This window comes from Pongo pygmaeus, chromosome 13 (genome assembly GCF_028885625.2).
Source record: "Pongo pygmaeus isolate AG05252 chromosome 13, NHGRI_mPonPyg2-v2.0_pri, whole genome shotgun sequence".
Taxonomy (NCBI): Eukaryota; Metazoa; Chordata; class Mammalia; order Primates; family Hominidae; genus Pongo; species Pongo pygmaeus.
In genome coordinates, this window is record NC_072386.2 from 96,102,014 (window position 1) to 96,115,701 (window position 13,688).

At 35.0% G+C, this 13,688-nt stretch overlaps 1 protein-coding gene across 2 annotated transcripts in view; it reads left to right on the forward strand.

Moving 5' to 3' along the window:
* TMEM38B (transmembrane protein 38B) overlaps positions 1-13,688 on the forward strand; it is a 90,578-nt gene that overhangs the window by 25,474 nt on the left and 51,416 nt on the right. For both annotated transcript variants that reach the window (XM_054500387.1, XM_063649784.1), the window contains exons 3-4: positions 7,360-7,544; positions 8,357-8,444. In XM_054500387.1, the coding sequence (XP_054356362.1) occupies positions 7,360-7,544; positions 8,357-8,444 (273 nt within the window). The remainder of the gene's footprint in view (positions 1-7,359; positions 7,545-8,356; positions 8,445-13,688) is intronic.

The window sequence follows — 13,688 nt, forward strand, 5'->3', positions numbered from 1 at the left end:
TGCTTGCAGAGAGGAGCCACCCACCCTCCTCTCTGCTGACAGCTGCACACTCAACAGGATGACCTGCCTACAAAGAGGAGCTACCCACTGTGGGTCTTCTCTGAGCTGCTCTAACACAAAACAAAGCTTCTCTTTGTCTTGCTCACCCTCCGCTTGTCTGAATACTTCGTTCTTCCTGGATGCAGTTCAAGAGCTTGGTCAAGGGTGCCACCAGCCACAAAGGTTTCTGCCCAGAAAAGTGACATCCCAAAGATCCCAAAATACAAATAGATACTTCCTGTTTATCATCTATTTGGAAACCAGCTATACAGTTCATACTGGAAAGGTAATGCTTGATTCTTTCCCTTCATTTACCAGTTTTCAGTATAATGAACTGGATCTCTGTCATCCTCTAAAGATACCAGCTTAAATAAAATAATTATGAGCTCATGGACTAACCATATTTCATTGGTTTCAATGAAATTTCAGTTATTTTCATATCAAAGCTCAAATTATCCCATCTTCAGCCAGTGAAAGCCTCTTCAGATTGACTCCTGAGACAGATTTTGAATTAGTTTACTTTCTACCTGGTGGTGTAAGATTCATCGTGTGCTTTTCTTCTGGAATCACTTGTTTCTCTAAGACGTTCTGGTTTCTTTTGGTGAGCAGTGGCATATCAAGACCACAATTTGAGTGCTAGAGAGGCTCACTGTTATTGGGTTGATCATTATGTCTAGGCCTTTTTAGTGAACAGAGCTAGGAAAAATGAAGATAAAATAACTCATGAGTTCATATTCATATTTCTAATTCAAATTCAGGACCATATAGCTTTTTAAAATTTTTTCCCTGTTACATATATATCTTCTTTCTTCCACCCTAAGAATTTGGATTCTTAAGGACATAGGATGCGATTAAATTAATATATTCTAACATTACTGTTTTTTTCTCTATTATGCACACAGTAGTCTTAGAGTAATGTTAAAGACTACCAAAGAAATGATTAGAGAAAATTATTATTGCATATGTTCTATTAATTCTCCCATTTTAACAATAAATGTACTATTTTACACTGTCATTTTAAATATATTACTCCATTTTCTTCTGGCTTAAAGCACTGCTGTGAAGGTCTGGTGATCTTTTAATTTTCTTTCTCTGAAGATCTTTTTTTTCTAGATCCCTAAAGATTTATTTTTTCATTAAAGTCCGGTCATTTAAATAAAATATCTTGGTGTTGGTTGTTGTGCGACAGTATTCTCTTCTACATGGTGTGTTCTTTTTGGTACCTACACTTTTTTTTAATTGAGAAAGTAATACTGGTATTTGTATTCTTCCTTTGCATTGGTTAAGAACTCTTATTATTGGTATATTGGCTCTTCTTTGCCTTTCTTCAAGGATTTTTTTAAAATCTGTATTTCTAAAAAAATTAACCTGCTTTTCACTTGTTTTTCTCTTTTCTCTTTTCTCCTGCTGTTTCTTTGAAGACACTATCTGTTATGTTTCTCTTTGTGTTTTCTGGTTTGTTTTTTATTTTGGAAATGATTTTTTTTCTTTTATCTGTTATTCTCTCCTGAGTGTTGAATCTTTGGTTCTCAGTTTTGCTTATTCTTATGTGTGTTCTTTTATGTCTTACATGACTTTCTTAATGGCTTTAGCTTGTTTTGAAATAGGTTACAGTTTTGATCTGTTTTGTTTGCACATTTTCCCTGAGTGCTTACATTGTCTATAGGGATTTATTCTGCTTATTTTTTTTCTTGTAATAACTTTGTATAGGATTTGATCTTGATACTTTTGGTCATTTTTATATGGAATTGGCTTTCATAAACTTGCAGAATGTGGTGGAAATATTTTCTGGACTTCACAGAGCTACTGCTTTTGTTTTTATGTAGTGTTCAAAAGATGAGGACCTGCTTTTTGATATTTCCTGGATCTCTTACCTTCCTTGGCTTGGTGTGGACCTTTTCTTTCTTCTGTTCTATTCTGCTCAGGTTTGATTCTTCCCAGTTTCTTCTCAGTGTGGGGAGCTCAGGCTTGATTCTTCTCAGTTTCTTCTTAGTGTGGGGCTTATTACAGAAGAGAGCCCTGGTGGATCAGTTTCAAAAGCTTAAAGCTCAGAGGGACTAAATTGTTCCAACCCTTTCAGAACTTCTTATCATGGGCTCTTTGTCTTATCTGTTATTAGAGATGCCAGAACGTCTGTCAGTTGTAGCATTTGTGTGTGTGTGTGTGTGTGTGTGTGTGTGTGTGTTTCCAAATGAGTCTGCTCTGCTTTCCAGTGAATACCCGTTAGCTATTTTGGTATGATTTTGGTCTTAAGTTCATCAGTTGCCACCTTGTTGCTTTCTTCTTTCTTCCAAGTAGTACAGTGTTGTGGGTGTTGGTGATTTTTCTCTATCCACTTGCATTTTGGGGTTTGAGGGGATACCTTGTCACATAGTTTTGTTGTAAGTACAGTTGACCCTTGAACAACATGAATTTGAACTGTGTGAATCCACTTATGTGCAGATTTTCTTCTGCCTCTGCCACCCCTCAGATAGCAAGACCAACCCCTCCTCCTCGTCAGCCTACTCTTTGTGAAGATGAAGAAGAATGGAGACTTTTATGATGATCCACTTCCACTTAATGAATAATAAATACATTATCTCTTCCTTAACGTTTTCTTAATAACATTTTCTGTGGCTTAATTATAAGAATACATCGGGGACAGATAGGTGACAGTGAAAAAATTATGTAATACATATAACATAAAAAAATCTGTTAATCACCTGTTCGTATTATTGGTAAGGCTTGTGGTCAACAGTAAGGTATTAATAGTCAGATTTTGGAGAGTCAGAAGTTATATGTGGATTTTTGATTGCATAGGGGTTGGCATCCCTAACCTCCATGTTGTTGAAGAGTCAACTATTGTGCATGGGATTTTGGTTTTCCTATCTTGTTTCTCTGTATGTTTTTATGGTAATTTGAAGAGTATCAGAATGTATGCAGCCACTACCATCTTCTCAGAACCCTTACCATTAGTTTTTATATCCCTTCTATGGTCTCCTCCCATTCCATCTCTTTTCTTCCGCCTTCAGAGGTAACCATTATCTTCAACTTCATGATGCCCAGAGAAATAACTAGAAGCAATAAAAATGCTCATCCACAGAAGAAAAAATATGGAATTAATATAATGGCATTATCTAATAGAGTTTAAGACTCACTTTCCTAAAATAAGTCTTTAAGCATATAACAAGAGAAAATGTTGCTTATGTACAGATATGTGCAAGAATGTTTTTAGAAACACTATTTATAATACGGAAAACTGGGAACAACTCTCTGTCAGCAGAGAAATGGAAGGATAAATTATGGCATATTAATTCTGTTATGGTAAATGCTGGTGAAAATTAGTAATTATAACCACACACAATAAGAATAAATCTCAGGAATAGAGCTTAAACAGAAAAATACATATGATTCTATTTATAAAACCTTTAACAACTGTATTGTTTATGGATATAAACATATGCTAAAACTACATAAAAAAGCTAAGATTTGTATTCAACATTATGTTACTAAGATTCATCTGTGTGTTTGTATGTAGCTGTAGAACATAACTTCCCCCTGCTGTATAATCCATTATATTAATATCCATATTTTATTCTTTTGTTGATGGCAGTTTTCTTGGTTCTAGGTGTTTTGTTAGGCATTACAAAACAACAATAATAGCAATTACATAGCATTTACTGCGTCCCAGTTTTCTAAGTGTTTTGCTTATATTATCTCACTTAAACCTGACAAGACCCCTGTGACATAGGTATTATTTTATTCAATTACATGTAATTGAGCCATGGAGGGGTTAATAACTTGCCTAAGGTGTCACAGTTACTGAGTAGTTGAAGCTGGGATTCCAACCTGGCGCAGCTAGTCCTTTAATCTGTACTTACACAGTACATTGGTTTGTACTCTGGAAACAGGAATGTTATCTTTGTCTTCAGAGATCCTTAAATATAAAAAATTTATGGCTTAAAGACATAGTGTATTTTACTATTTTCTTTTTTAAAGTTTTCATATTTAGAACAAATTTGTAATCTTTGCTTCATTTGAGGGTTTTTTTTTTTTAGATGGGGTCTTGCTCTTGTTGCCCAGGCTGGAGTGCAATGGCACAATCTTGGCTCACTGCAACCTCCGACTCCTGGGTTCAAGTGATTCTCCTGCCTCAGCCTCCCAAGTAGCTGGGATTATAGGCGCCCGCCGCCATGCTGGCTAATTTTTGTGTTTTTTAGTAGAGATGGGGTTTCTCCATGTTTTGTCAGGCTAATCTTGAACTCTTGACCTCGTGATCCTCCCGCCTTGGCCTCCCAAAGTGCTGGGATTACAGATGTGAGCCACTGTGCCCTGCCCATTTGATTTTAATTTGAGAGATAAAATGATGTTAGAAATGTTTTTAAACAAGCAAGCAAGGTAATCTTTAGTACAGTAGCTCATAGTGTATACATCTGGAAATTAGCACCATCTACTGGCAAAGAGAAACAATAACTTGGTATGTCATAGTATTGTGTACACTTTCATAGGTTTTATTTGTTTTGAAAAGCTGTTTCCAGGGGAAATAAATATTTTATAATTTTTTGGTATGTTTATTTTTGTTTCCTATATATTTTTCTTAAAATTCCAAGTATCAATTACTTATATATGGCACATTTGTGTAACTGAGACTACATTTAGATGAGGAAAAATACAACAAAAGGTATCATTTTATAGTTGTCATTCTGTCTGTATTTTTCAAAGCATGTACGAAAAATTTTCAATTTATTGGAGTGATAAGAGCAAGAACAAAGCTGTCATATTGGACTAACATGAACTGTATTTAGTTTATCATTGTGTTTTGTCTTAGTTAAGTGATACTGTCTTCGATAGAGGAGTGGAATTGATAGTAGAGTGAAAACAGAGTTCTCAGTGACTAAGCCTGGGAAGCTTCTCTCTGTCTAACTTTTTGTATATACCTAAATTCTACTCTCACTTTTTCTTAAACTGGTTGAGATTTCATTTGTTTGTGGCCTAGGGTCTTGTTTGTATCCCGTTTGAGACGTTTATTCTTTCGTTATTTTTTCTCTCCATCAACTTAACCTATACAAGTTAAATGTATGAGAAGTCAACTGTTTTCTCATTCCACTTCCTCTCTCATTTTGTGATATGTTTTCTTTAGGCATTTTACAAGTTAAAGTTACCTTGGATATGATAATTTTAGTTAAAGGTGAAATTATGTTTACAGAAGGGTTACAAGGTTATTACCTAATAAGTGTTGGTTGAGGGATTTATTAAAAGAATTTTAAAAGCTAATTTGTTATAGAGCAGCAATGGTTGTTGAGTGTGCCAGTGGTCTGATATGTTTACTTGTAAGTCTACTGAGCACAATAAACAATTGTTCTTTTGCCCTGTGGCTACTTAACTCTCAAATGAAAACAGTTTTTTTGTTTAAAATGTTAGCTTATTGTAGGTGTGCTTTAGAAAGATCTGATTAAATAGAAGAGTTGCAATAAGTGGAAATTTTTTTATGTCTTATACTATAATGTCACATAGTTGAATATAGAAGTCCAAGATTGCTATTGTAATAGTATAACTTTTTAACTCACGTTAAAGTTAGGCTTAGTGTAAGGAATGAAAATGGGTCATTTGTAACATTCTTTTGGTTTTTTTTTTGAGTATTTTACTTTTGGGTGCTCATTACTGCTAAGGTGAAAACAAATCCCCCTTTCTTAATGTAATCTATAATAGATATAAAAATACATTTAAAAATTAAGTGTGTATACTTTTCCCCCATTACCTAAGCAACTTCTTAGAAATTAGTTCTATATTCAAAGAGAGAACTATGCAGAGACTTTCAAATTTTCTATGAATGTGTAAAAATTTTAAATCATACTAGTTGTTTTTAAAAATCTTATAGAACATGTACAATTTTAAAGCCATACAAATGGTCTTCAGAAATCTTTTTACTACTCTCAGATAGTTTATTCTTTTTTTTCAAACTCTTTAATTATCAACTAATGCTTTGATTTGCTGTATTTTGGATTTTGAATCCAGATTGACTGCTAATAAATGATTTAATTCAGGGCTACTTTTCATCATGCTGAGTTTTAGGTTAGAGGGTAACAAGATGAATGATTCCTGTCATCTAAGAACTATTATAGTTCATTATGAGCATTATAGCCTTTATTTTATATTATAAAGAAAAATGTATAAAGAGCTATTTTTAGGCATAGGAACCAATTGGTTTAGTTTTACAGAGCCATCAGAATGTAGTCTGAGCTGAGATGATAAAATAAAATAAGAATCCCAAAGTCAATGACTATGGTAATATTTGAGTGGCACCTTGAAGAACAGGAAGGAATTGGTAAGTGGAGATGAAGAAGAAAGGGTGCTTTAGGCTAAACGGACTATTGTATCTTTTTATTTAGTCGCTGAAGCAGTATTTTGGCAAACATTTCATATTTCATGAACATTGAAGAATTCTGACTTTATAAATCGTGAATTGCAATAAGATTAATAGCTTCTTTTAAAAGAGATATGATATTCTTTCATGCCATGTCTTTTATTTACCCCATTAGAAAGAAGATATGTTCTACTTTAAGCACAAAATTGTCAGCCAGAGTATTTGGAGAATGGAGAGAAAAAAGCAGTATGTTTTCCAATAGATCTTAACTGCTAGTATTTGAACAGATGCTTAGAACAAATGAAGTTTAAAAAAATAATTTACCAGAGATGGGATGAATTATTTTTAATCACAGTTTAATTTGGTTAAAACTTAAGCTTAGTGAACTAAATTAAAGAACAGCTTCATTTATTTCAGCTGTATAGAAATGTGTTTTTCCTTAATACAAATCTGCCTCCTTGTGAGCCATCATGTTCCTTTGTATAGATTGTAGTTTGTGTCCTGCACAGTGGGGCACAGGTGAATATGTTACTTGAGATTGAAATGTAGCCCTTGCTGTTACCAAAGGACCCTTTCTCTAATTCATTTTCCCAGAGGACAAAGACACTGTGTAGGAGTTCCTACCCCTGGAAATGATTATACATTTGTTTTGTTACTGGATTCAGCACTTAGCTTCTAGAACAATATAGGCACAAATTAAGAACTCACTAAATATTTCATGTATCTATAAAGTATTCAGAAGTCCACAATTTATATTCTTCTCTGATCATGACTTTTTGGCAGATGACGTATGTTTCATGTGATTTAAAAAATTGCCTCCCTACCCAAGTTGTGCTTTTATTGAAATCAAGTTAAATGTTTATATGGAGAATTCCATTCGTTGTGTTTTGCCAAATTGTTTTTGCTGTTAGGTTAGATTTTAATTTCTGTTCTTCCGATTCCATTAATATATTAAAATGTTTACATTTTGTTTTCAGGTATATTACATTTTTTTGCCCGCATGACCTAGTTTCCCAGGGCTATTCATATCTACCTGTTCAACTACTGGCTTCGGGAATGAAGGAAGTGACCAGAACTTGGAAAATAGTAGGTGGAGTCACACATGCTAATAGCTATTACAAAAATGGCTGGATAGTCATGATAGCTATTGGATGGGCCCGAGGTAATATTAACAATATGTGTTCATAAATATTCTGTTATTGGTGTATTATTAATACCATTACTGAACAATTCTCTAGTTACATTAATGGATCACATACTTTAATAACAGAGACTTTTTGGAAGGTAAAAACCTTGTTTCTGTTGGCTGGTAAAGTTAATTCAAAACTAGTACTAGTCATAAGCCATTATTTTGAGCCTGACTATCTTATGATAGAAAATTTTTATGATTGGTTTGATTAAGATCCCCAGAACCAGAAAGATTTATAGTTAATTAAGGTATAGTGCCTCTGTAAATAAAATAAGTTTACATAAGAAATTATGTGGTACATGTGAATAAAACATGTTGCTCTGTCTTTTCTGTGTTTTTTTCATTCAGAATTACTAGAAATAGTAAATATGATTGACTATGGGTTCATGATCATTGAACTTTACATCACTTGCCTTTTTGTTTTGTATGTAGGAATTGAACAAATCTCTCTAACCTCTTTTTACAGTATACTGCACCTAAAACCAGTCATATCAGGAAAGGAAATGATAAAGCAGAGGATTTTATTTTTCAGTTCTGAAACAAATCTCTAACCATATCTTTGTGCCCGAGGCACCAGTTTTAACAGTTGCCGTGCTGGTGAAAGGGAAGAATTGCAGTTGTTTTAGTACCCTAAATGTACAAGGCAACTTTTTTCTTCTTTCCAAGAGTTATATTTTGGGAATCCTCTTGGAATGTTTTATCAGGTGATAGAATTATGGCTCCCTTTAAATATGTTTTACAGGAAAATTTGGCCAAATATTCTTGTTTTATTTTCATATTTTTAGGTGCAGGTGGTACCATTATAACGAATTTTGAGAGGTTGTTAAAAGGAGATTGGAAACCAGAAGGTGATGAATGGCTGAAGATGTCATAGTAAGTTGGTATAAATTATACTGAGACCTAGAGGTTTATCCTTAGATCTTACCAAATTCCTTTCTAAGAACATTTTAGAGACTTTAAATGTGGGTGGAATATAGCTGAAAAAATAAATAGTAATGATAATGGGAAGAGAACTAGCAAATTTTGTTCTTTTAAAAAGTCTGCTTTCTCAAATGTAGTTTAAAATATATGTTTTCCTTCTCTGTGGGTTTCTCTCCTTAGAAAACAAAACCAAACAAAAACCTCTAGATTATAGTAGAATTGTGGGAAAAGTATATATTTATGAAGTGAAAGCTACGTAGGAATAGACTTCTCTGGATGAAAATGAATCGGTGATAGGCTCTTGGCATTTTCATTAATGACTATGACATCATCCAGATTTCAGGCTATATACGTAGTTCTGATAGTAAAATGTCAAGTTTATGGGATCAAATCAATACATTATCATAAAGTCCTTTGAGTTGCTTTAAAAAATGTCAGTTGAGCTTAATTACAGATAAAAATAAGAGAAAGATTAGAGAAATAACCCATTGTGTGATACAAACTGCCTTTTGCATCTATTTAAGATAATCTGTTCTCTGAAGACACTGACTTAGTCTTATTTATTACTTTTTTAAAGAGACAGATTCTCTTTCTATTGTTCAGGCTTTAGTGCAGTGGTGTAGTCATAGCTTACTGCAGCCTAGACCTCTTAGGCTCAACCAATCCTCCCACTTCAGCCTCCTAAGTATTAATAGTTGGGACTACAGGTGTGTGCTATCATGCCTGGCTAATTTTTGTATTTGTATTTTTTTTTTTTTGAGACAGGGTTTTATTCTGTCACCCAGGCTAGAGTGCGGTCACTGCAGTCTTGATCTCTTAGGCTCAAGTGATCCTTCCACCTCAGCCTCCTGAGTAGTTGGGACTACAGGCATCTGCCATCATGCCCTGCTACTTTTTAAAATTTTTGTAGAGACAGGGTCTCATCTCACTATGTTGCCTCGGCTGGTCTTGAATTCCTGGGTTCAAGCGATCCTTGTACCTTGGCCTCCAAAAGTGCTGGGATTACAGATGTGAAGCACCACACCCAGCCAGTATTTTTATTTTTGTAGAGATGGGGTCTTGCTGTGTTGCCCAGGCTGGTCTTAACTTTTGCCTCAAGTGATCTTCCTTCCTTAGCCTCCCAAGGGGCAGGGATTACAGGCATGAGCCACTGTGCCTGGCCGGACTCAGTCTTTATTTTTTTTTGAGTCAGAGTTTCGCTTTTGTCACCCAGGCCAGAGTGCAATGGCGTGGTCTTGGGCTCACTGCAACCTCCGCCTCCCAGGTTCAAGCAGTTCTCCTGCCTCACCCTCCTAAGTAGCTGGGATTTCGGGCATGTGCCACCATGCCCAGCTAATTTTTGTATTTTTAGCTGACGTGTGGTTTCACCATGTTGGCCAGGCTGGCCTCAAACTCCTGAGCTCAGGTGATCCACCTGCCTTGGCCTCCCAAAGTGCTGGGATTACAGGCTTGAGCCACTGTGCCTGGCCCAGACTCAGTCTTAAATAAGTCACAGATACGTTTCTGATGTACCTGAAAATGAAGTAGAGAAGTATAGTTACTGTTCCCATAATTCAAGAAGGAAAAGACTTAGAGAATGGTGGCTATAATAAGCAAGGTGAGGAAAGACTTCATGTAACAATAAGCTCATTTTCTAATTTAAATTGGATTAAAAATAGATTATAATGGATTGAAAATGAAGGTTGAGGCTGGGCATGGTGGCGCATGCCTGTAATCCTAGCACTTTGGGAGGCTGAGGCAGGCAGATCGCCTGAGCTCAGGAGTTCGACACGAGCCTGGGCAACATGGTGAAACCCCGTCTCTACTAAAAATACAAAAACTAGCTGGGCGTGATGGCATATACCTATAATCCCAGTTACTCAGGAGGCTGAGGCATGAGAATCACTTGAACCTGGGAGGCGGAAGTTGCAATGAGCTGAGATCGCACCACTGCACTCCAGCCTGGGTGACAGGCGAGACCCTGTCTCAAAAAAAAAAAAAAAGAAGGTCGAAAGGCAGTACAAGTGGTGAAGTACATTTGTGTGAACTAACAAATTTCGGGATATTTAACTTGAAAAATACCCCTTTAAGTTTGAATGAAGTAGTTTAGAAATAGAACAAAGAAAACTTTGATTAATGATAATTTATAAATAAGATATTCTTGATATTCAGGGGAGATTTTTCTCATTTTGAGTATATGCCTTGAAACACCTTCCATAAAACATTTTTTGGGGCTTTTATAACCAAAATCAAATTATGTTTCTACTTTGTTCAGAAACCTTGCATTGATTCCTCCAAATGGCCTGTAAGGCCCTCCAAATGTGCCTTTCCTCCTTTCCAGTTTGCTTTGATTTCATCTCTTGTTATTATCTCCCTTGCTCACTCTACTCCATGCTTGAGCAAGTCAAGTATGGTCTAGTTTAGCACTAGCTTTTATCACTACCTAGAACGATTTTTCTTAGATGGCTAACTCCCTTATCTACTTTGCTCAAAGTATTTTCTCAATGCTTCCTTCTCAGTGAGGACTACCCTGCTTAAAATTGCAACACCTCGTTCTATTTTACTTTTTTCTACAACATTTATCACCTTCTAACATGTTATATAATTTACTTAATCATTATGTTTATTCTCCGCTCCCCTTGGCTCCTCTCCCCACCCTTCAAAGAATGTAAAATGTCAGGGACAGAGATTTTTGTCTCTTTTGAATGCTTTTGTGTCCCAAGCACCTAAGCACATAGTAGATAATACATACTAGATGACTGTATGAATTATCAACAACTGGGTCAAGTGAGATAGATCACTGGTTCATTATGATGGTTTGTGTTTATGTATATAGTCATGTGTTGCTTAACGATGGGGATATATTCTCAGAAATGTGTCATTTCATCATTGTGTGAATGTTATCAAGTATACTTACACAAACCTAAATGGTATAGCCTACTACACACCTAGGCTGTATGGTATAGCCCATTTCTGTTAGGCTACAAACCTTTACAGCATGTTACTGTAGTGACTACTATAGGCAATTTTAACATAGTGGTAGGTATTTGTGTATCTAAACATATCTAAACAGAAAAGATGTGGTAAAAATATGGTCTGAAAGATAAAAAATGATACACCTGTATAGGGTACTTAGCAAGAATGAAGGTGGCAGGACTGGAAGTTGCTCTCTGTGAGCCACTGAGCAAATGGTAAGTGAAGACCTAGGACATTACTGTGCACTACCGTAGACTTTATAAACACCGTACACTTAGGCAACACTAAATGTATAGAAAAAATTTTTCTTTAATAATAAATTAACCTTAGCTTACTGTAACTTTTTTTCTTTTTAAAAAAATTTCCCTTTACTTATTTTTAAAATTTTTTATTTTAAGCATTATGGGTACATAATAGTACATATTTATGGGGTACATGTGATATTTTGAACCAGGCATACAGTGTGTAATGACATCAAGGTAATTGGGATATCCATCACTTCAAGCATTTATCATTTGTTTGTATTAGGAACATTCTAATTCTACTCTTTTAGTTATTTTGAAATGTACAATAAATTATTGTTAACTGTATTGTACTATTATGCTACCAAATACTAGATCTTATTCCTTCTAACTGTAATATTTTTACTTGATAAACTTTAAATTTTTAAAAACTTTTTGAAGCTTTCGTAGTAACACTTAGCTTAAACACAAACACATTATACAGTTGTACAAAAATATTTTCTTTCTTTGTATTCTTATTCTGTAAGTGTTTTTCTGTTTTTAAGATTTATTTGTTTTTTACTTTTTAAACTTTTTTTGTTAAAAATGAAGACATAAACACATACATTAGCCTCGGCCTACACAGGGTCAGGATCATCAATATCATCATCTTCCACTTCCACATCTTGTCCCACTTGAAGGTCTTAGGGGCAATAATGCACATGGAACTTTCATCTCCTGTAATAACAGTGCCTTCTTCTGTAATAGTTCCTGAAGGATCTGACTGAGGCTGTTTTACAGTTCACTTAAAAAATAAATAAATAAAAATAGAAAGGGGCCACGTGCAGTGGCTCATGTCTGTAATCCTAGTACTATGGGAGGCTGTTGCAATCTCTATCTTTTAATTGGAGGGCTTGGTCCAATTAATTTGTAACTTGGGGTGATAAAATATATGAGTATATATAAGTTGTATTAAAATAACATAATTATTGATACGGTTGCATTTAGGTCTATGATTTTATTATTTATTGTTTCCTCTAGTCCTTTTTTTTGCCTTCTGTTGACTCCAAGAGAATATTTGTAGGAATTTCATTTTAATTTACTTGTTGGCTTATTAGCTATACCTCTTTGAATTATTATTTTTACTGGTTGTACTAGCAATTATATCTTCAATTTTTCATAGACTACTGAGAACATTATACTGCTTCATATCCATCATCTCACATAGTTTCTTATTTTGTGTGTGTGCAGCAGGAGCAGCCACAGTCTACCCATTTAACAAAAATCCTGAATACATTACACTATAATTAGCTATAGTCCTTGTGTTATACATTAGATCTTTAGACTTGTTCATCCTACATGTGTGCTCCTTTGTATCCATTGACCTATATTTCACATTTCCTCCCCAGACCCTGCCCATTGGTAATTGCTGTTTTATTCTCTGTCCTTGTATATTTGACTTTTTTTCCCGAGATCCCATGTATAAGTGAGATCATGCAGTAATTTTCTTTCTGTGTCTGATTTATTTCATTCAGCATAATGTCCTCTAGATTCATCTATGTTGTAGCAAATGGCAAGATCTCCCTTTATAAGGCTAAATAGTATTCCATTGTATATACAAGGTGACTATCTCTTATTTGAAGTGGTTGGGACCAGAAGTGTTGTGGATTTCAGATATTTTTGGATTTTGGAATATTTGTATTATATACTTACTTGGTTGAGCATCCCAAATTCAAAAACCTGAAGACCAAAATGTTCCAATGAGCATTTCTTTTGATCATGTTGGTACTCCAAAAGTTTTCTATTTTAGAAGATTTAGAATTTCAGATTTTTGGATTAGGGATGCTCAACCTGTATATATCACAGTTTCTTTATCCATTCATCTGTTGATATGGTTTGGGTGTTTGTCCCCTCCAGCTCATGTTGAAATGTGATTCCCAGTGTTGGAGGTGGGGACTGGTGGGAGGTGATTGGATCATGGGGGCGGGTCCCTCATGAATGATTTATTACCATCCTGTTG